General features: G+C 41.6%; 2 protein-coding genes across 22 annotated transcripts in view; one reads left to right on the plus strand and one right to left on the minus strand.

The window, feature by feature from the left end:
* The window catches only part of CLCN3 (chloride voltage-gated channel 3), a 48,186-nt gene extending 35,316 nt beyond the window's left edge, over positions 1–12,870 (minus strand). Inside the window, exons 1-2 of one of the 5 annotated variants that reach the window (XM_053585640.1) lie at positions 12,393–12,870; positions 8,614–8,789 (exon numbers count right to left, since the gene is read on the minus strand). In XM_053585640.1, the coding sequence (XP_053441615.1) occupies positions 8,614–8,773 (160 nt within the window). In that variant the 5' untranslated portion in view covers positions 8,774–8,789; positions 12,393–12,870. The other 4 variants (XM_053585662.1, XM_053585647.1, XM_053585656.1 and 1 more) reach the window with 4 other exon arrangements.
* A 501-nt stretch (positions 12,871–13,371) lies between these two features.
* The window catches only part of NEK1 (NIMA related kinase 1), a 133,045-nt gene continuing 124,250 nt past the window's right edge, over positions 13,372–22,166 (plus strand). For 2 of the 17 annotated variants that reach the window (XM_053585703.1, XM_053585796.1), the window contains exons 1-4: positions 13,385–14,484; positions 16,244–16,777; positions 20,996–21,146; positions 22,001–22,097. In XM_053585703.1, coding sequence (XP_053441678.1) covers positions 21,030–21,146; positions 22,001–22,097 — 214 coding nt within the window. In that variant the 5' untranslated portion in view covers positions 13,385–14,484; positions 16,244–16,777; positions 20,996–21,029. Of the gene's footprint in view, positions 14,485–16,243; positions 16,778–20,995; positions 21,147–22,000; positions 22,098–22,166 lie in introns of those variants that run through there. The other 15 variants (XM_053585778.1, XM_053585788.1, XM_053585726.1 and 12 more) reach the window with 14 other exon arrangements.

Here is a 22,166-nt window from a genome sequence, read left to right on the forward strand (position 1 = left end):
TACTGGGAGGCTGAGGCAAGAGAACTGCTTAAGCCCAAGAGTTTGAGGTTGCTGTGAGCTGTAACGCCACGGCACCACTACCAAGGGTGACACAGATTATCTCAAAAAAAAAAAAAAAAAAAATTATAGGAGAAAAAGGGCAGAAATCCAAAATTCTAACTAAGTATTTCCTAACAACCAAGTTGCTTCTATTTATTAAGAGCAGGAAGTTTAGTCCCCAGTGTATCTTTTCCCTCCTTCTGGGACCTTACTGATAAGACACAGTCATGCTGGTAAGGCAAGGGAAAGTTAAATGTCATAAACTAATAGTGAAACCCAGCACTGAAAGGTAATGGCAAACGCAGAGCCTCCTTAATTAAGCATATTCTTAATGGGTGGTTAGTTAATGTCTGCTGGATAAATGAAGAGAGTAATGAAGTGTGTGCTTTTAAAATTTGTTCAGTCATCCAGTCATGTCTAACTGTCTAAACTACAAAGACTTGGAAGTTAACAGCAAATCCCAAAGAAGCTGACCAAAGACACACAATTGTCAGCAACAATGCTGAGTTCATTACCTAACTCGCCATTTCTTCTCTGTTCTGTTGCCACCTCAAAATAAAAAGCCATGGCCGAAGGTAGAGTTGATAAAGTGGGTATTAAGGCATATGTATAATTGGAAGCAAGTTCCACATTCATCAATTATCTCTGCATATGAGATGATCTGTATATCACATGAATAAAAAGACCTATGAAATTTGCTAAATTTCATGAAATTTAATTTCATAAATGTATAAAATGTATGAAACTAAAGTAAATCCATTTTATGACCTAATTAATTTTCAAAAGGACTACAAAAAGACAAATTAGCCTCTTCCCCAAGAGGCCTAAGGTGAAAGTAAAAATGGTTCACTATTCAAACTTACCCAGAAAATCCCACAAAATCATGAAAAGTAAGAGTTTCAAATCTTCATTTCACTTCAAGAACACCCAGGAAGCTGCCCACCCATCAAGGAAGCGCACATAGGAAAGCCCCAAGCATCTGACTGTAATCCCTTCACAGAAGCAGCACACCATTCTGAAGTCACAATGGGGAGCTGGAAGGCATGCCCCTACCAAACAGTGGGCTGAAAATAGGGTCAGGACCAAAAATAGTGCTGGATTTTTGCTGCATATGCTTATATATGCAGAGAGGAATGCTGAACTTAAGGGTTCAGACAGATTCTCTCTGGTCCTCGGGCATGTCCAGGTGAACAAGATGTAGCGCTCAGGGTGACTCAGCCCACCCAGGAGCCCCCACCACAGTGAGATGACCCTCGCTGAAAGAGAAGTTTTTATGAAATCTAAAAAGGTTGCACAGAAGGAAAAGATATCCCTGAAGAAACGAAAGAGTGCAAGACAGATTCAGCATTAAAATAAATGCAAATAACAGTAATAAAATACTACCAATTAAACATGTATTAATTAAAAAACTGAAACAAAATCTTAAAGATAAATTTAAGCTACCAGCCTCCTGTGTAGGCATAAAGCAGAAACCTCAATGCTGGAAAAATAGAACTACAGGCTTAATACAGCAGATCTGTTCGCATTTTGAAATCTTAATAAAGCATTTCTGACCTATGACAAGCCATGATATCATATAAAATTAACCATAGTAAAATGTCAGCTATTTTTAGAAAACAGAGCTAGAGGTAGTAATATGAACCAGATTTTACTGAAGATGTGAAATTAAGATACTATGGTCAAAATGAATTTTAAAACAATCTTTGTTTTATACTGTTTTACAATACAAAGAGTTTCTGACACTGAATAAAGAATCAAATACCAGAATACAATGTAGATTCTAAATATAATAGGCTAGTTATGCTAAAAACTATTATGACTTCCTTATTTACTTTGCGTTAAACCATAAAATGAGTTTACAATATGCAGTAATTCAAACATGGCTCATAAAGAAAGTCATCTAAGAGATTTTTCTTTAAGTTCAATTTTGTTCTGGAATAAATGTCAACCAGTCAATTTTTAGAATAATCAATTTAAGAAAAATGAAAAAAAGGGCAACAATTAACAATAGTTTTAAGGAGACTGAGGCCATGCCTACCAAAAGATTTACATGTGTACCGGGTGCTTTTCTGTTTTTCACAACTTACTATCAGTTTTTTCTAATGCTTAAAAAGCACCCTGTGTTTTTCACATCAAATTACACAAAATACCTGTAAAAGACAATGTAGTATGTTAATCTGCTGAAATACTTATTAAATGACAATATTAAGATCTGTTCATCTTTTTGTCATTTTAAAATGTTCTAAAAGGGAGGGGGAGGTTTTACTATACATTTACTTTGTGGTGTAAAAGCTACGTGGTAATTTGGCAACAGCTGAAATACAATGATACACAGACACTTCTCTGTGTAAATGAAAGGAAACCGTTTTCTGAAGGAAAAAAAACAATACTTTTTAGGTGCCAACCAGCATGACTTCAGCTAGCCGTAAAGCAGATTAACTGGTTTTCATAGCTAAATGGCAAGCGGATTTTCACGCAGAAGATGGAGCCGGAACCTGACGCACTCCGAAGCAGCACTGATCGGCACAGAAGGCCGGCGCGGCAGAGTTGCCGGTCCCCGCACCCTGGGACCCGCGCGCCACGCCGCAGGGTGGCCGTGAAGCCGGGGAGAGACCCGCGTAGACCGGAGGACCGCTCGGCCGCACGCCAAAAGCCCGGCATTACCTCTTTTATGTAACTCCCTCAGAGGAATGCTGTCTCCGCCCCCGTCGTAAGGCAAGTAAGGATCGGAAGAAGCGTCCATGGTTATAGAGTTTTTTAAAAGGAGGAGGAAAAACGATCGCTAGCTTAGAAGGACGACGGCGCTCGGTTCAGCCCCGCAGCGGCAGGCGCGGGAGATGCCATGTTTGCCGAGGACGAGAGCGGCCCGGCCGCCGCGGTGACGTCACCGGGGAAATGGTGGCAGCCCGGTTGCTAGTGGCTACGATCCGGCAGCGCTCGGAGGGGGGACAGCCTCCTTAATCAGGTCCTGCTACATCGGATGATGACTAAGCTCCAAGCACAACAGACAGAACTGGTTTGGGAATTTAAAGCACTTACAATATAGCTTCTGTAGCACCAGTGGCAACTACTAAGACAAAAGCATTATTTCCTTTTGGCTTTAGGATAAATATAAAGGGGATAAAAGCATTTAATACAGAGAGATGTAAAAAGGAATTTTTGGATGTAGACAATGTCCTTTTTTATTTTAATGAAGAAAATGGAAGCAACACTCTAAAACCAGGTGTGTGCTTTTATAATATAAAGGTACCATTTACCTATGTGCTGTCAGGTGAGTCATTAACCATGAAAGTTACAACATGCCAAAGGTTTCTCAAGAGACCTTAAGTCTATTAGTAATTGCCTAAAATCTACAGCAGCTTTTGATGAAGATTAAAAAACAGAACAGCTGAAGAGTTGAATAGTGTTTCAAATCACCAATCCCCCCCCACCCTCCTCTTCTCCTTCCTTAAAGGAACTAGCCATTAAGATACCACTGCTTTTGACAGAAAAAACTTATCAAGGTACTAACTTAACTAGTGTGTGTAGACACTATGCAAAAGAGATAAATCTAAGAGTAAACTGGGCAGCACCTGTGGCTCAGTCGGTAAGGTGCCAGCCCCATAACCAAGGGTGGCAAGTTCAAACCCGGCCCTGGCAGAACTGCAACAAAAAAATAGCCGGGTGTTGTGGTGGGCACCTGTAATCCCAGCTACTCAGGAGGCTGAGGCAAGAGAATCTCTTAGGCCCAGGAGTTGGAGGTTGCTGTGAGCTGTGTGACGCCATGGCACTCTACTGAGGGCCATAAAGTGAAACACTGTCTCTACAAAAAAAAAAAATCTAAGAGTAAACTTCCTATCTCACAAAGATTTTGTGCTTAAACAAAAAGCCTCAAAGGGAGGTAATACGATAGTCCGCTATATATTTTTTATGACATTCAGAAATAAGCAACTCGTTTCATTTAAAGCTGTCATTACAAAAACCAACCCCCCCCCCCACCTCCGCCATGCTCACTTAAGATCAGAGTTCAATCACATGAAAGCTATATAACCCAGTTACAACCTAAGAATAGGGGGAAGGGGGAAAGGGAGGTGAGGGTGGGGGGAGGTCGGTAGAGGGAAGGGGATTGGTGGGATTACACCAGCGGTGCATCTTACAAGGGTATATGTGAAACTTGGTAAACGGTCTGTGAAGCTAGTGAATGATGCCCCATGATCATATCAATATACACAGCTATGATTTAATAAAAAAAAAAAGATGAGAGTTCAAAATTTTACAGCTACCTTCTGAGGTGATTCCTCTAGACCAGGAGATCCTCTTCTCAAAATGCCTCCTAAAAGGTGCTGTTTGTTAGAAGCCATTGCATAGAAACTAGGGGTTCTGTAACATTTGCTTTTGTTTTACTTTTTTAAAATATCTGTGATGGCTCCTTTCAAATTTATCATAGCTAAAATTATCACAGCCTTATATAGAATGCAAGTTCTGCTCCTGTGTTTATTCTTTGTCTTCTGGTAGATACAATTATTTTGAATGAACACTCCTAACTTTGCCCATGGACACAGGCTTTACTTTTTAAGAGGACTTCTGGTTGCTTCTATTCAGTCTTAGGTTTACCTGGGCTGTGTTACTGCTTCAGCTAGCTAAATAATAAATGCTATTATAACATATGTCTGGTATAATGTAACTCTAAAATTCCTGCTTATGTATCAAACATCAGCAAATATATATATACATGGATGGCTTCCTGAAATTCCAGTAGTCTACCTGTTCAACGACACTCTTAAAATACATCTATGAATCCTCCCAGACCACCATAAATAATCAATGCCTAACCATAAAACAGTGGTACTCTTGTGGAATTATGTCTCATAATTCAAGTAGGAGATAACGATGGATATTCTAATATATTCAAGCATAGTCCTAAAAATCACTGTTTAATACATTAGATAGTAACCATTTTAAAATGTCACTCAGAAACAACCTCCAACTCCTGGGCCTAATAAACTATTACTTTATTATTAGTAATAGAGGTATCTGCTAAGAAACCAGTTAAGTTTTTCTCTTATAAACACTGTATCATTTAACTAAACAGGTTCTCTTATTCACTTGCTGCTAAAAACCTTAAGGGCCAATGTGTAGTAAAGTACACTGGTAATATTTTTTATTGATCTCATTTCTACATTTTATGTCAAGATTTTTTCCCTATGCTTCACCTTTGTGAAATACTTATGTTAGTTATTAAATTTTATCTTAATAAGCTATTTTATATCTGTTTTGGGGAGATAAACAGAGGTGTTACATAGATGTTGTATTCTACTTCCTATATATATATATACATCTATATTCAGACTCACATTAGATTTTTTTTTTTTTTTTTGAGATAGTCTCAAGCTGTTGCCCTGGATAGAGTGCTGTGGTGTCACAGCTCACAGCAACCTCCAACTCCTGGGCTTAAGTGATTCTCTTGCCTAAGCCTCCCAAGTAGCTGGGACTACAGGTGCCTGCCACAGCGCCTGGCTATATTTGGTTGTAGTTGTCATTGTTGTTTGGCAGGCCTGGGTTGGATTTGAACCCACCAGCTCTGGAGTATGTGGCTGGTGCTACAAGCACCAAGCCACCTTAGTAGATTCTTAGTATTAGTGTAGTGGTTCTGAACCTTCCTAATGCCACAAACCTTTAATACAGTCCAAAGGGGTCGCAACCCACAGGTTGAAAACTGCTGTATTAGTGCATTTCTCACTATTTGACTGATGGTTTTACCTAACAAGATCTAAAACCCTGGTGAATGTGGACACACTTCTTAAAGACAGATCAGGGGCGGCGCCTGTGGCTCAGTCGGTAAGGTGCCGGCCCCATATACCGAGGGTGGCGGGTTCAAACCCGGTCCCGGCTGAACTGCAACAAAAAAACAGACGGGCGTTGTGGCGCACGCCTGTAGTCCCAGCTACTCTGGAGGCTGAGGCAAGAGAATCGCTTAAGCCCAGGAGTTGGAGGTTGCTGTGAGCTGTGTGATACCATGGCACTCTACCGATGGCCATAAAGTGAAACTCTTGTCTCTACAAAAAAATAAATAAATAAATAAAGACAGATCAGTTTCAGGATACTGATGCCAAGCTTCTGGTCTGTAGGACCAAAGGCTGGGTCCCGTTTTATGATATGCATCTTCACTCTAGGCATGTCCTAGCCTTAAAAGTCCCATGGTCACTCTGCAAAGCCTTTTCTCCTGAAATTTTTTGTATAGACAGAACTTATGAACACACCTGCGTGGTATTATACCCTGGAGGGATATGAGATGAATGAAATTTCAAACATTTTGAGTAACACTTAATCTAACAACAAATACTTGAATGAAAATAATGGAATCTCTTGTAATAGCTCAGAAACTGAGTCTGAATATAGATGATATATATAGAAAGTAGAATACAACATCTATGTAACACCTCTATATGTCATTCTCAGTTATCAGAAGACCCAAGATTTTCAAAAAAATGGGAACACTTTACATTTGCATTTTAGAATTTTCAAAGTTTTTGTTTTTTTATAAAAAAGGTTATCTACAAACTTGAAACACTTAGGAGAGAGCCTTCTCTAGCATTCCTCTCACATTTCCTTTTTACTCTACATATGATCAGAAACCTAAGACACATCCTTGATGCTGACAAGTAAACATTTTAGATATGATAAAAAAAAAGATACAGGAGCCTAAATATTAAACTAATTAATAAAGCCTAATACTAAACTAATAATTGCTTAAACAGGTGGCTGACTATGGTTTTCACCCCATTAGTCAGTCTCAGCAAGTTCTTTTACTTCAACTAAAGACAGTACTACTTAAGAATAATTTTTATTATTTTTTTTTTTTTGGAGACAGAGTCTAATTTTTTTGCCCTCAGTAGAGTGCCACAGCATCATAGCTCACTGCAAACTCAAACTCTTGGGCTCAAGCGATTCTCTTGCCTCAGCCTGCCGAGTAGCTACAACTATAGGCACTAATAATACCCGGCTATTTTTAGAGATGGGTCTCGCTCTTGCCCAGGCTGGTCTCAAACCTGTGAGCTCAGGCAATCCACCTGTCTTGGCCTCCCAAAGTGCTAGGATAGGCATGAGCTACAGCGCCTAGCCCTAAGAATTCTTAAGTTGTACTGATCACAGCCACGCATTTGATTGTCATCACTTGATGGTAGTGTGGAAAGACACAAAGAGCTAGATTGTCCTATGGTTTTTTACTTCCCTCAATTAATTTTCTGCTTTACATAAAGGGCCACAAGCTATTTAAACACAAAAAAAATAGGTACATCATTAATTTCACCTGATGTTTAAAATTATGAAAAAATGTGTTTTCCTGGTTTATGACTTTGTCATTAAACTTAGAAAAAAAAACCATCAACACAGCAAATGACTAATAATGCAACATTTTTTAAAAAATGAAAGAACATCTAATGGCAGCTAGAACCTGAGGTGCCAAGATTCTGCAGGAAGTGAAATAGGGAGAGGTAAAACCCAGTGGTCTCAAGTATTTTTGCTCTTCAGCCATTTGCTGGTTCATAAGCAGAGTTAGAGGCCCACCAAAAAGTGAAGACTAGGGGCTTTGGGTAGCCTCATAAGGTCAGGAAGACAAAACCTGAAGTTCAGAACCACCAAGGCAATATGTACTTCCAACAGGCCAAGATCTAGAGAAAAAGGCACAGTTCATTCATGCCACGTTTATCCTAAAAAATTATGATTCCTAATTTCAGGAGCAAGAGGCTGCGAAAGTCAGCAAGATGGACTGGCTAAGAAACTACAATGATAAGCTCAGATGTTTACAGTCTGAAAACGCTAGGGAGGCAAAAACTGAATTCAGTGCCTACCAAAAAGGAGGCTCCTGGTGAACATACTATGCTTTCTGCTGAAACTCTCAAGGACTATGTTCTAAAAATAAAGTAATCCAAAAACAGACCAGAAAGTCTGAAACTATGATGTAAATTCTCTCAGCCCTTGGTGAGTTCAAGGTGATTTGCTCCTACATTATCTTGCTGCCAGAAAAAAAATTAAATGTACTCTTGGTGAAGATAACAGCATCCGGAGAGTCTACAATTTTTGTATACAATATCCGGCAGTCAATTAAAAATTACAAACCCCTACCAGGAGTCAGGGACAAAAGACCAAAAAACAGGCAACAGAAGCAGACCTACAGGTGATTCAGACGTGGCATTCTCAAACATACGGACTTTAAACAAGTGAATAATGTACTCAAAAAGGCAGATAGTATAACTCTTCCTACAGTATAGAAATCTACAAAACATAATTGAAAGGAAATTCTACAGCTGAAGAGTAACTGAAATTCAAAACTCAATAGAAAATAAGAATGAAATACCACTGCACACCTGCTAGAATGGCTAAAATCCAAAACACCAACAATACCAGATACTGGCAAGAATGTGGGGCAAAGGGAGCTCTCATTCATTGTCGTTGGGATAAAAATGGTATAGCCACCCTGGAAGATAGCTTGGCAGTTTCTTACAAAACAAAACATACTAACAAATATGCATACATGTTTATTAGTAGAACACACTAATCATGACTACAAACACTGTGTTGTAATACCAAACTTACCAACTACAGTGTCACCGTCTAGCAAGCTGTCATCCTCAGAGGTCTGAAAGTCCATAATGACACCTGCTCCGTCTAGCAGCTCTTCATCGCTGCTTGCGCTGGTTATGCTGTTGTAGCTGTTTCTGTAGTAGCCTCTGTGAAACAGCTGCTCAGACTCCATTTAGCTGTCTGATTACCTGGGAAAAGAAGGGGGAAGTGGTTTTAACATTCTTCTTTTCTTTCTTTTCTTAGGGACAGTCTCATATTATTACCCTTGGTAGAGTGCCGTGGTGTCACAGCTCACAGCAACCTCCAACTCCTGGGCTTAGGTGATTCTCTTGCCTTAGCTTCCCGAGTAGCTGGGACTACAGGCGCCCGCCACAATGCCCAGCTATTTTTTTTTGTTGCAGTTTGGCTGGGGCTGGATTCAAACCCGCCACCCCCAGTATACGGGGCTGGCGCCCTACCCACTGAGCCACAGGCACTGCCCAGGTCTTAACATTTTTCAAACATATAATTAACAAAAATCATCTAGTTTTACATAAAGAAAGTTGATCTCCATATTGAACAAAAAATTACACTCATTCACTTTAATGCTAGCTATCTCTATTATGTTAAGTATTTTGGGAGTGATTTAATAATTTTGTTCTCATATAGCTGTACAAATGAAGAATTTCTTCAGGTAATAGTATAAAACAATCTCTAAGATCAATTATTAAGTTTAAAAGTATAAAGTACAGAGAAATATTTATAGTATGCTAAAAGGGAGGGTAGCAAAGGAAGACATACAGTGCACAATTGTTCCTGTACACACAGACATATCAGGAGGGATTCCCAAGAAAGTTGCTTAAAGGGAAGACAATACAGCTTCAGTACAAGGTATGAAAGAGAGACTGTCCCTTTTGAATACTACCCGGTGCAAGTACTACCTAATTTAAAAAATTAATACTGTAATTAAAAAATATTTTTAAGTATTTTCATTCTCCTTCCATCATTTTAAAATTTCAATCTTCAGATGCTATGGTCAAACATTGGCCAATGACACAATGATAAGAGTTCAATTTAAGTATGACGACATTACTAATACATTTAACTTGAAAGATATAATCATAAAAGCAGTCAAACCCGTAAGCCTTGTAAAACAAGACTTAGTAGATACGTTACAGTAAGTACACACAGAAAATTAAAGATAAGTAATAAAAGTAATGTACTAGTGCTGAATTCTAGTGCTGAAGACTTGGGAGTGTTTTAAGACAATCTCTTGTCTTCAGTAAATGTTTTTTTGCACCTGGAAAAATAACCATAGAGCCTTAATAAAACTTTTTTAGTGTTGCTAGAAAAACAGAACATTACCATTAATAGCTACCTTTTTTTTTTTTTTGAGACAGAGTCTCACTATGCCACCCTCAGTAGAGCGCTGTCGCGTCACAGCTCACAGCAATCTCAAACTCTTAGACTTAAGCAATTCTCTTGCCTCAGCTTCCTAAGAAGCTGGGACTACCTACAGGTGCCCGCCACAATGCCTAGCTATTTTTGTTGTTGTTGTTGTTGTTGTTGTCGTCAGTGTTGTTTAGCAGGCCTGAGCCAAGTTCAAAACTGCCAGCCCTGGCGCATGTGGCTGGTGCCCTAATCACTGAGTTACGGGTGCCAAGCCAGTAGTAGCTAACTTTTTAAAAGACTGGATATATAAATGTTCTAACCTAAAGACCACTTTGAAAAAGGCAGCATTCTGATGGCCCCTTGAATGCCTGTTCTCGGCACCCAGTATAAGGACTCATCAAACTGAAGAGACATTAAGGAAGGCGAAGAGCAGAGCAAAAAAGTACAGATACAGACTTGAAGAAACATAATTCAGTGGTTCAAATATCTCAAAGACAGCCTAACATAGAATCTTCTGAAGAAAATTCAGATCTAAAAACATCAGAAAAGACAGATTACTAAGGTCACTGTTATTCCGCAGGAATTAAGTGTGGTCTACTGATTACATCAGCACTCCTCGGGGCTCAATTTAAAACAAGTCCTCAAAGTACCAATGTGCAGGACGCAGCTACAAATCCAACTTCAATCTCTCCTGTGTAAATAATATAACCTAACGGTTTATAACCTCATATTGACTGGAAACATTTTAAAAGTATGCTACAGTAGTAAGACTATGAGTTTTTATTTTAAAAACACTATTTTCCATAGTTTCCACAATTGTACATTACTTTTACAACCAAAAAAATAATTGAACTTGAAGTGCCAATCTCTCATTCTATCTTTTTCTTTAGCATTTTGATTAGTCTAAACTGTAATACATTATAGCCATTAAGAGCAAGAGCTCTGAAATCACACTGCCAGGCTTCAGTCTCTGTTCTGAAACTTAACGTTGTGGGACCCTGGCACACTAATTACATCCTCCGTGGCTCAGTTTCTCCGTCTGTAAAATGAGAATAGTTAAAGTACCTACTTTATTGAGTTGGTGTGAAAAACTGAGATAATCCACAAAAATCACTTAGAAAAAAAGTGTAAACTATATACAATGCACTCAATAAACAACACTACATCGTATTATATGTATTGGATACCTGTGTTCAAATCTCACTGCAAACTAAGCTTTAAGTTCTACAAAGCAGTGTTAGTGGCCAAACACCACAGGGCACTGCTTTGATATGTGACCTACCACAGTGATCAAATCTGGCTACCTGAGCGATCTAAAAATTATTGCCAACAAGTCACAACAGGATACAGAAAACCTAACACCAACATAACCTGGAAAATAACCAATTTACTAACATTAAACTAAGAATCTCAGCAAATCTGTTCTCCTAAACCATATATATCCAAAACCAGGCTAAATATTTACATTCCTAATGAGCCCTGTTTAATCAGTAACAGTAAATTGTGCTAAAGCACAATTTCCAAGTAAAGATGTAGATTTTATACATTCATATTGACCTCTTAAACAAAATATGTAATTCAAGCAAAGAATCAAAGTCTTTGAAGTTGGGGGGGGGTGGGAGAAAGGGATAGGAAGACACGTAATCTGTGCCAACAGGTCATACAAGCTAATTAATTCCATTTGAGAAAGTACTTGTGGGTCATATGGTTTTTAAGCCATACTATATAACAAAACAGTAAGCAGCATCTCTTACGACGAAAAGTCGACAATATATATATAAGCATTTTAACTCCCATACGGACGAACACTAATTTGTAGTGATTCATAAAAGCTCGTAGAAATTGACATGCCGACCTCAATTTCGGAAATATGAATCGCATGACTCAAAGTTTACGCTTGTAGAACTGAACTTTTGAACTATACATTTAAAAAGGATGGCCAGTGCTGATTCAGTTCTCACAAACAGGAATATTTTCCAAAGAAAACAGAAATGTGGGCTTCTATTATGTATAATGTATCTCCCAAGTACTCCACAGTTTTCAAATGTTACACAAATAAAGCACACCACATGTCAAGTTCACTGCTGAGATTCCATGGTAGTTGTGATCCCACACGCTAAAAATCAAAACACAAACGTACATGCAAAGTGTTTTATGAACACATGTATATTAAAGATAGAAAAACTAAATGTTATTTTTAAATTTGAGCAAATTAGGAGAAAATATAACCTCATAAAGTTAAAAATTAATCAAAACAATGTTTTCCTGGAACTCACCCTGATTTATTACAAAGGTCCTTCCTTAAGGAATGGGTGAAAATGTAAAGCACGTACACGAGACAGGTTCGCTCCGGACTAAGAGTCCACGTTAACATCGTGCGGAACACCGGGTATGAGACCCGCCGCCCCCGTGGAACCCACCTGGCGGCCCAGAGGCATAGCACCCGCAGCGGCCGCTCCCACGCTGCCCCCGCGTCCCGCATCGGCACCGACTCCGAGGCCCGGCCGCCTGAAGCTCCGCCCGCAGAGCCCAACACGGGGACTGCCGCCACTTAGGACCCCAGGTTCTCTCAGCTGAAGACACGACGGAAATGTCGCCGGACGGGACTTCCTTCGTCCTCCCTCAAACGCGGGCGCAGCATGAAGTCTCGCCGACCGGAGTGTTCTGGAGGAAACAGCCTCCACCCGAAATTAACAACACAGTCCCGCACGGGCCGCCTCCGCGGACCAGCACCGATCCTGCTCTGACCGCAGAGACAGCGCCCCGAGCCACCTCCCTTCCACGCGTTCCACCTCGCAGCCGGGCAGGAACTCCGAAAAGGGGATGGTGCTCCGACCGCCAGGCCCGCAGAACGGGAAGAGGTGGAGGAGGCCGGAGCGCGGCCGGGCCGTCCCTGGCGCAGACGTGTGACGTCACCGCCTCATCCAGAGAGGCCACTCGGGGTCTACCCTATCGCTCTTCCGAACCCGCCGTGGCGTTGAGGGGCTAGACCAACAGAAGGCGAGCAGGAGCCCAGGCCCGGGCCCCAGTAGGAGAAGAAGGAGTGGCTTCGCGAGCGGGGCGGTGCCCGAAAAGGAAGAGGAAGGGAGGCGGGCGGGGCAGGGCTCGAGGAGAAAGACGAGGGGCTACGCGGGCGGGCGGGGCCAAGGAGGAGCAGAAGTGGCAGCGCAGGAGGGGCGGAGCCCGAAGAGGAAGAGGCGGGGCTGCGATAACTGGGCGGGGCCCGAGGAGGAAAAGGAGGAGAATGCACGGGTGGGGCGGGACACAAGAAGGAAGAGGAGGGACCGCGTGGGCTGGGCGGGGCACAATTGGAAGAGGCGGGGCTGAGCCAGAGGGGTCGGCTCGAGGAGAAAGAACTGCGTGGGTGGGGCCGGGCCAGGGAAGGAAGAGGCGGGGCTGTGCCGTCGGAGCGGCTCGTTTGGGCCAGTCGCTGACGTCGGGCAGGAACGGGCGGCGGTCACCAGGGCTTGCCCAACACGGGTTTCGGCTGCTGTAGTGGGATCCGGGCGCTAGGAGCGGCTGTGCGAGGCCAGAGAGCATGGGTCAACAGTGAGATGCAGGAGCCGCGGCGTGGATGGGCCGGTTCCGAGAACCTGAACGGAGACAGGTCGCAACCCAACACGCCGTGGGCACCGGCCCTGTGCTAATTACCCTCCTCCTGTAACCTGCGTGGAGCCACCACGCTTTTCAAATCAGTTCCTAGAGACAGTAGTGCACGATGTGACTTTCCGCGTGGAGGGTCGAGCTTGTTTCTGTCCAGCGAACATTTAACTGCACTCCTGGCTACGTCATGGGGCGCTGCTCGCCCACCCCGAGTCCAAGGCAGGGGTACGGATCAGCTTGGTGAGCAGGGGCGGCTGCAGCGCTCTCGGGCTAAGTCGAGTGTGAACGCCGAGGGGGCAGCACTGAGACCTCTTACGTCCAGGTGGAAGGTGACCACCGGGGGCAGCACGGAACCCCCGGTGGGCCGGGTCGAGCGTGACCACGGAGTGGGGGGCAGCACTGAGCCCACTGACGCCAAGTAGAGCGTGATGACCGGGGGCAGCACTGAGTCCCGCCACTCTCTGTTTGCTGCACTTGTGTTGCAGGGGTGGGGTGACTACAAAGCACTGGAGATAAAACGCCCCTGGTGTTTTTCCTGCTTTTCAAGGCTCCTCTGACCGTATTTACATGCACGAGCTCCACGGATTTTGATCCGTCTTGCAGGTCAGTAACATTTGTGCTCCATGCATTAATGTTGTTCGTCTTCTTTTCTTCCAGGGCATAGTGGAATGAAAAAGCTCAAACAGCATTGCCCTGCCGCCAGCTTGGTGCCTGCGGTGACGACGGGGTTATCAAGTATCTAATTACTTTTATCAAGGTAGAATTTGTGGACTCCTGCTAATGTCTAAGCACAATTTTCTCTTACTTGGGACACTGTTGGGCAACCTTCTTAGATGATTTTCAGAAAATGTGGAAAAACAAGCAGAAAGTTCTCTGAACTAAGTGGACTTTTTCACAAGAGACGTGCAGGTATGTGTTTTCTTTCTTTCTTTTTTTTTTTTTGAGACAGAGTATCAAGCTGTTGCCCTGGTTAGAATGTTATGGCGTCACAGCAACCTCCAACTCTTGGGCTCAAGCTATTCTCTTGCATCAGCCTCCCAAGTAGCTGGGACTACAGGCGTCCGCCACAACAACCGGCTATTTTTTTGGTTGCAGTTGTCATTGTTGTTTTAGCAGTCCTGGGCCAGGTTCAAACCCGACAGCCTAGGTGTATTTGGCCAGTGCTCTACTAAACTGAGCTACAGGCGCCGCCAGGCATATGTTTTCTTCTCTCACTACAGACAGGTGTGGTCACAGTTTGTCCATCAGTGTCACCTCTTTACTAGGCAGATGAAAATTCTTTTATAATAGTGTCTTAGTTTCTTCATGGAAGATGACACTTAAGAGCTCTCTTAAGTGTGCAAGAACAAATCTGCTGGTACATTTTGTTTTCTGCAATATTATGCACTTATTCCTTTATAAGAATGTCTATTTTAAAATTTTAAATTGCTTTTAAAAACGTGGATCCCTAAATAGTAAGCATAAAAGTTTAAATAAAAAGTCCCTTTCTTTTGAATGTGGGAATAATTTATAAATGCTTTATTCCAAATTCACTTATATTAGTCTTTACTCCCTCTGCTCTATAATCTTTGCCTCCTCTCTGGTTTCTGCAAGCTCCTGCCACTCTCAGGTCCACTTTAGTCACGCCTTGCCCCTCTGCTGTCCGGTCTGGCCACTCCCCTCCACCACCTCGCCCCGCCCCAGATCCAGTCTAGTCACACCCTCTTTGATGCCTCGGCCCCCCTCCCCCCCCCCTCCCTCTAGCCACGCCCTTCCACTGCTTCGCTCCCCATTTTCTGCCTCCGCCGATCAGGGGTCCTCAAACTGCAGCCCCCGGTCCACATGAGGCAGTGTGATTGTGTTTGTTCCCGTTTTGTTTTTTTACTTCAAAATAAGATATGTGCAGTGTGCATAGGAATTTGTTCAGTTTTTTTTTTTTTTTTTTAACTATAGTCTGGCCCTCCAACAGTCTGAAGGACAGTGAACTGGCCTCCTGTTTTAAAAGTTTGAGGACCCTTCTTCATGGAAGAAACTAAGCTTTTTAAATACCGCCATGTCCAAGTCCTTGAGAGAACTGAAATCTCAATGAGGCACAAGGTTCTTTCCCTACGAATCCTTTCAAGGCGAGAGTCTGCCGGTCTCCTAAACAGGACGGTTTTCTTTTTTTTTTTTTTTTTTTTTTGTAGAGACAGAGTTTCACTTTATTGCCCTCGGTAGTGTGCCGTGGCGTCACACAGCTCACAGCAACCTCCAACTCCTGGGCTTAGGCGATTCTCCTGCCTCAGGCTCCCGAGTAGCTGGGACTACAGGCGCCCGCCACAACGCCCGGCTATTTTGTTGTTGTTGTTGTTGCAGTTTGGCCGGGGCCGGGTTTGAACCCGCCACCCTCGGTATAACTTCCCGTCATGGCCCTCCGGGTGTCCCATTCCCGCCAGCCACCGGACTGTTTTAACCACGCGCTCCTCCCGCCCCTCTTCGACATCTCCTTCGCTGCCCGCTCTCTGTCCTGTCCGTTCCAGCCCCTCTCTGTCCCCGCCCCCGGTCCATTCTAGTTACGCCCTCGACCTTGGCCCGTTCTGGCGGCTCTCTCCCCGCCCCCTACATGAACGCTGGCTCCCGGATACTGACGTCACGTGATGGCGTCAGAGACGCGCCGACCTTTTCTCCTCAGCCTGTGCTCTCAATTTAGGGCTTCGGTGTGCGGAGCCCTAGCGCTTGTGTCCCGGCAGCAAGAGCTGACGCCGAGACGCCAGAGACTGTGGCAGGCAGGTGGCCCCGCAGCCCTAATGCTGCCGGCCCCTGGCCCCCACGGCCACTAAAGCGACCCCGTGGGGTTTTGAGGCTGTGACAGAGCACCCCCTCGCCGTCCCCTGGGCTCGGACTCCTGAGTCGCTGATTCCCTGCGTCGTGGACGCGCCTGACGGGAGCTGCCGAGACCAGACGGGCCAACCCCGAGTGTCAGCGTAGGCGGGGCCGGGTGTGGCCGGGCGAGCGTAACCTGGCGACTCGGACTCGGCGTCCTTTTTAGGGTATCGCTTCTAGCCACGGGGCAGCGCCTCTGCCCTGCCAGGTCCGGAGAGGCGGCGGCGGCGGCGTCCGGACAGTCCCGGCTGAGGTCCGGTGTCCCTGAGGTGAGCGCCCCCGGGGGGCCATGATGGGCAAAGTGTTGAAAACCGTCCTGCTTAGGAGACCGGGCCGACTCTCGCCTTGAAAGGATTCGCAGGTAAAGAACCTTGTGCCTCATTGAGATTTCAGTTCTCTCAAGGACTTGGACGTTGGCTGTATTTAAAAAGCTAGAGTGACGCATAAATAACAGAAATTTGATATGGATAAGCAGTCACTTACATTGCATGTACATTTTAATTAGAAAATGAGTAGTAGTAACTAGGTTACTCTAGTTTCCACAAGTAAGGTATTAAAAGTTCTGCATTTAATAAAAAGCCTGTAGAAAAAAAATTATGATGAAATTAATTCTTTTTAAAACAGGGCTATTTTTTATTATCTAATGCAAGATCTCTAAGAAGGAGAAATATTTTTATTGCTTTGGCGAGTTACATTGGAAATGTTTATGAGGGATTAAGGTGGCACCGACATAAGCTAGCTAGGGCCTTTGCTTATGATGCAGCAGTATGGTCGAGATGGAGAGAGCCAAAGGTGGAGAGAAGTGGTTTCTGGTTTAGGTTCGTCTGCTATTAGAGGACCTACAGGTCTGTTTGATTTTTAAATTGCTCTTGTTCTAAGTGGAATGTTCTAAGTGAAAATGCCTATTTTGTGGGAAAACACGTTTTTATACAGTGAAAGTCACCGTCAGGAATTTAGTAAAGGTTATGGAAATTGGCAACCAGAGTTCTTTCGAGGTCATGTTAATAATACACGGACCCTTTTTTCCAAATTTTACTCTGCCCTGCTTTCTAATCTTATAATCTGTCATGAACACAATTCCTTTTCACAAATGTAAATTATTTATATATGGTGGTTTACAGGATCTGTTGAGAATTTTCTGAATAGACTTACAGAGAAGACAGGTATTTTGAAAAAGTCTAATAGAAATCCTGTTTTGTTTTCTGCTTTTTTGAGTAATGAGAAATAGGGAAGGAACTTCCCTCTTTAAGAGGATAAATTGGCCCTTTTTCAACAATTCAAACGATATTTATTGCTATGGGGGAATTGTACGTATGGATTGTAGCTTCAGAGAGTGCTAAAGGACTTCTTGACAACCTGCCCATCAAATATCTGAAACAGCTGATGAGGGTGTAATGCCTATCAGCATGTGTTCCAGATTGATGGTATTAGTGTTTCTTTCGTATACTCTGACATTTTTTATAAGTAGATAAATTTTTAACTTGTTTGTGGCTTTAAAGAATTTTGTTTTTCTGTTTTTTGAGTCTCTTTCTGTTACTGGGGCTGGAGTGCAGTCATGCAACCTCAAACTCCAGGGTTCAAACACACCCCTCCTGCCTCACCTTCTAGAATAGCTAGGACTACAGGCCTCTGCCACCACACCCAGCTTATTTTTCTGTTTTTAGTACAGATGACGTCTCCTACTTCAGGCTGCTCTAAAACTCCTGAGCTGAAGCAATTCTCTTGCCTTGGCCTCCCAGAGTGCTGGGATTACAGATGTGAACCCCCATGGCTGGCCTATGATGTTTCCTCTAATTTACAGATGATGCTGTAATACTATAATAATGGTTCATTTCCTATTTTCTTAGGTTTGCTAAAGACATTCCCCTTTCCTACAGAAATTTTGAAATGGAAAGTGGTTATGTTTTATGAGGTATAAAAAACTCCCACAAAATTTCATAAGGCATAATTATTTATCACATCAGTTTACCAGAGGCTGTATTCCGACCTTACTCTTGCAGGCCTAGAATATGACATTTGTCATTTGAAGATGTTGGATCATTTTTTAGATGCAAAGTATAATTAAATTTAGTATTCATGGATGAAATGAAAACATGGATTTATTAATTTACAATGAGAAATATGGTAAACTGTCACAGAAATTTTAAGAGTTTCGAGACAAGCTCATTTTCTCCTTGAAAGACATTATACATCAGAAACCTGCTTGTTATGAATGGACATAGAAAAGAGCAAGTTGGACAAATTAAATGCTTATTAGTTTCAGATTAATATAGTGAATTTATGCATGTCTACAGTGAGGTGACTTGCTAATATGCCATACAGATTATTGCTTTCATGACTACTTTCTCTTTTTTTTTTTTTGACAGAGTCTCACTATGTTGCCCTTGGTAGAGTGCCATGGTATTATAGCTCATAGCAACTGTAAACTCTTGGGCTTAAGTGATTCTCTAGCCTCAGCCTCCCAAGTAATTGGGAATACAGGCACCCGCCACAGTGCCTGGCTTTTTTTTTTTTTTTTTTTTTTTTTTTTGTGGTTGTCATTGTTGTTTAGCAGGCCTGGGCCACGTTTGAACTCCCCAGCCCCGGAATATATGGCCAGGGCCCTAACCACAGAACTATGAGCGCCAAGCCATCACTACTTTCTCATTCTTGCTCTTTCACTCTCTCTCACTTTTTTTAGCTGTCACTACCTAGAGTATTATACTCAGGCTTCTTCTGAAATTGCCATTCTCCTCACCTTACTATAGCTAAAGCTACTAATGATCTTAATTATCTTTGTAGGGAAAGGGTTTAATTATAATACCAAAAGCAGAAATACAAAGAAAATAATATATTTATTCACATCAAAATAAACTTTTATGTTTAAATAAAACTGAAAGCAAATATGATATCAGGGGAAAAATCATTTATGACAGATAAGGACTTCATTACATAAGGAGCTTTTACAAATTAATAAAAAGAAGACTACCTAGGAGAAAATAGACAAAGAACAGGGATGAATAGTTCAAAAGAAGAGTACAAATACTTAATAAATGTGGAAGGTTTTTTCACATTCACTAGTAAACGAAAAAATTCAAACAAAAATGAAACACCATTTTCCCAATGAACCATTATAAGTAAAAATAATATAGGCAGCACCCATTGCTCAGTGGGTAGGGCACTTGCTGGCCACATACACCCAGGCTGGTGGGTCCGAATCCAGCCCAGGCCAGCTAAACAAGGATGACAACTGCAACAAAAAAATAGCTGGGCGCTGGAGCAGGCATCTGTAATCCCAACTTGGGAGGCTGAGGGAAGAGAATGGCTTAAGCCCAAGAGTTTGAGATTCCTGTGAGCTGTGACACCATGGAACTCTACTGAGGGTAACGTAGTGAGACTCCGTCTCAAACAACAAAAGAGAAATTTTTTTTTTCTTGAAGAGAAATTTTAGCTACTTACCGTCCTGTAGAAAATATTTAGGGATTTAGATTATCATAGTTTGTATACAGATGTCTTACTCTGTATTGTTCCTTAATTTCAGGAATAAGAATTCATGACCCGAGAAGTACAGGCAGATCTTCTAAAAGTATAAAAAGGGATTTTGTGACCACAGCAAGCATGCACCTTAAAAAGGTGCTTTGGATGCTGATGGAAAGATTAAACAGTGTCTTTCAGTGTTAATAAGTTTCTGCAAATTGTCAAAACAACAATAATATAGTAACACAGTACTCACTGTCTGCTAGACACTGTTCTCAGAACATTACTTAAATTAATCCAGCAGTTCTGTATGTATTAATTACTGTAGTTATTCACATTTTACGGATGAACAAATTGAGGCACGTAAAGATAAGTAACTTGCCTAAGGTCACATAGCTGGTAAGTGACAAAGCTAGAATTTAAATCCAAGCTCTCTGACTCAAAAGTTTTAGTGCTCTTTAACTATTGCCCTCTGTGGCCTCTCAAAGACTTTATTTATTAAATAATAACTAGTGTTAATAAAGATATCTAGGAGCAGACTCTTTAATATACTACTGGTTAGAATGTAAATTAGTAGAGGATTTTAATACACTTAATATGTTTGAAAGCTTTAACATGGGAATTTATACAATATCCTAAGGAAATTCTTGTAAGTCTATTAAAATGTATGTACAGAAATTTTATCTGAAATCCTATAATAGCAATCATTTTAAACATTAGACATTTTAAATGTCTAATAAAAGGGAGTTAGTTAAATAACTTTTGGAAATATTATTAAAATTGCATTCTTATTGGGGATAATAAAGTAATGCTTCTAGTTAATCCATGTAGGAGAAGTTTGTCTTTCTCTCCATGCATGTTAAGTATATCTAGTATTTGGCTGTCCAAAGCATTCTTATAAAACTGAAATGTCACTGTTTGTTTTTCTCTTTTTAGGTATAACTAGATTGCATGAGTAAGATTAAGATAGAGTTTATATAACTTTCAGTAAAGCTGTTAGATATCCTTTTTTAAAAAAAAAAATTAGGCAATTACTAAGGAAGTAGAATATGAATTAAACATGTTTATTATAGAAGACATGCTTTATCTCTTTTAACTGTTGCTTTCTCTTTTTGATGTCCAGCATATATCTATAAAGATGCCTTAGAAGAAGAACCATGGAAAAGTATGTTAGACTACAGAAGATTGGGGAAGGTTCCTTTGGAAAAGCCATTCTTGTTAAATCTACAGAAGATGGCAGACAATATGTCATCAAGGAAATTAACATCTCAAAAGTAAGTATATTTTTAGTTTAGTTACACAGGTAACAACTTGGTTACAATAGAGCTCACTGCTAGAGAATTTTTTAAAAAGTATAACCTAAGTGAAAGACTGCTGTAATTACTGCAGTCTTTAATTAATCCCATTAATTTCAGAAGGCACATAGTCTGCATGTCCTTTCAGATAGTGTCTGTGATGTGTTCTTGTGTGTAGAAAAATATATCTACTGTTCTATAACTTAATCTAATCTGGACATTGTAAAATGTATTAGAGATTTCATTTCATTCTTTTTAACTTCTTACTATGTTTTGTTGATTGGACTGTATTGGTACCATTATTATTATTTATTTATTTATTTATTTTGCAGTTTTTGGCTGGGGCTGGGTCTGAACCCACCACCTTGACGCCCCACTCCTTTGAGCCACAGGCACCACCCTGGTACCATTATTTTTTTTAACCACTCTCTCATCTTTCTTTTCTTTTGTTTTCTTTTCTTTCTTTCCTTTCTTTTTTTTTGAGGGGGCGGGGGGCTAGGATCTTGCTCTGCTGCCTGGGCTAGATAGAATGCAGTAGCATTATCATAGCTCACTGGGCCTCAGTGATCCTCCTGTCTCAACCTCCTGAGTAGTTGGGACTGCAGGCACTGACCAGTACACCTGGCTAATTTTTCTATTTTTTGTAGAGACAGAGTCTCACTCTTGCTCAGGCTGGTCTCTAACTCTGTAGCTCAAGCAGTTCTCCCATATGGCCTCCTAAGGTGCTAGGATTAAGTGTGAGCCACTATACCTGGCCTAACTTCTCTCTTATTGATGGAATTTTGGATTATTAATGCTTTATTTAACTATTTTCTTTTTTCCTCCCATTTAAGATGTCCAGTAAAGAAAGAGAAGAATCAAGTAGAGAAGTTGCAGTGTTGGCAAACATGAAGCATCCAAATATTGTCCAGTATAGAGAATCATTTGAAGGTCGGATAAAGTTTGCAAGAGAATTTAGAAGAAGTCCTCAGACTTTAATAACCTTGGAAATTTTCTTTA

The sequence above is a fragment of the Nycticebus coucang genome, chromosome 1 (genome assembly GCF_027406575.1).
Source record: "Nycticebus coucang isolate mNycCou1 chromosome 1, mNycCou1.pri, whole genome shotgun sequence".
NCBI lineage: Eukaryota > Metazoa > Chordata > Mammalia > Primates > Lorisidae > Nycticebus > Nycticebus coucang.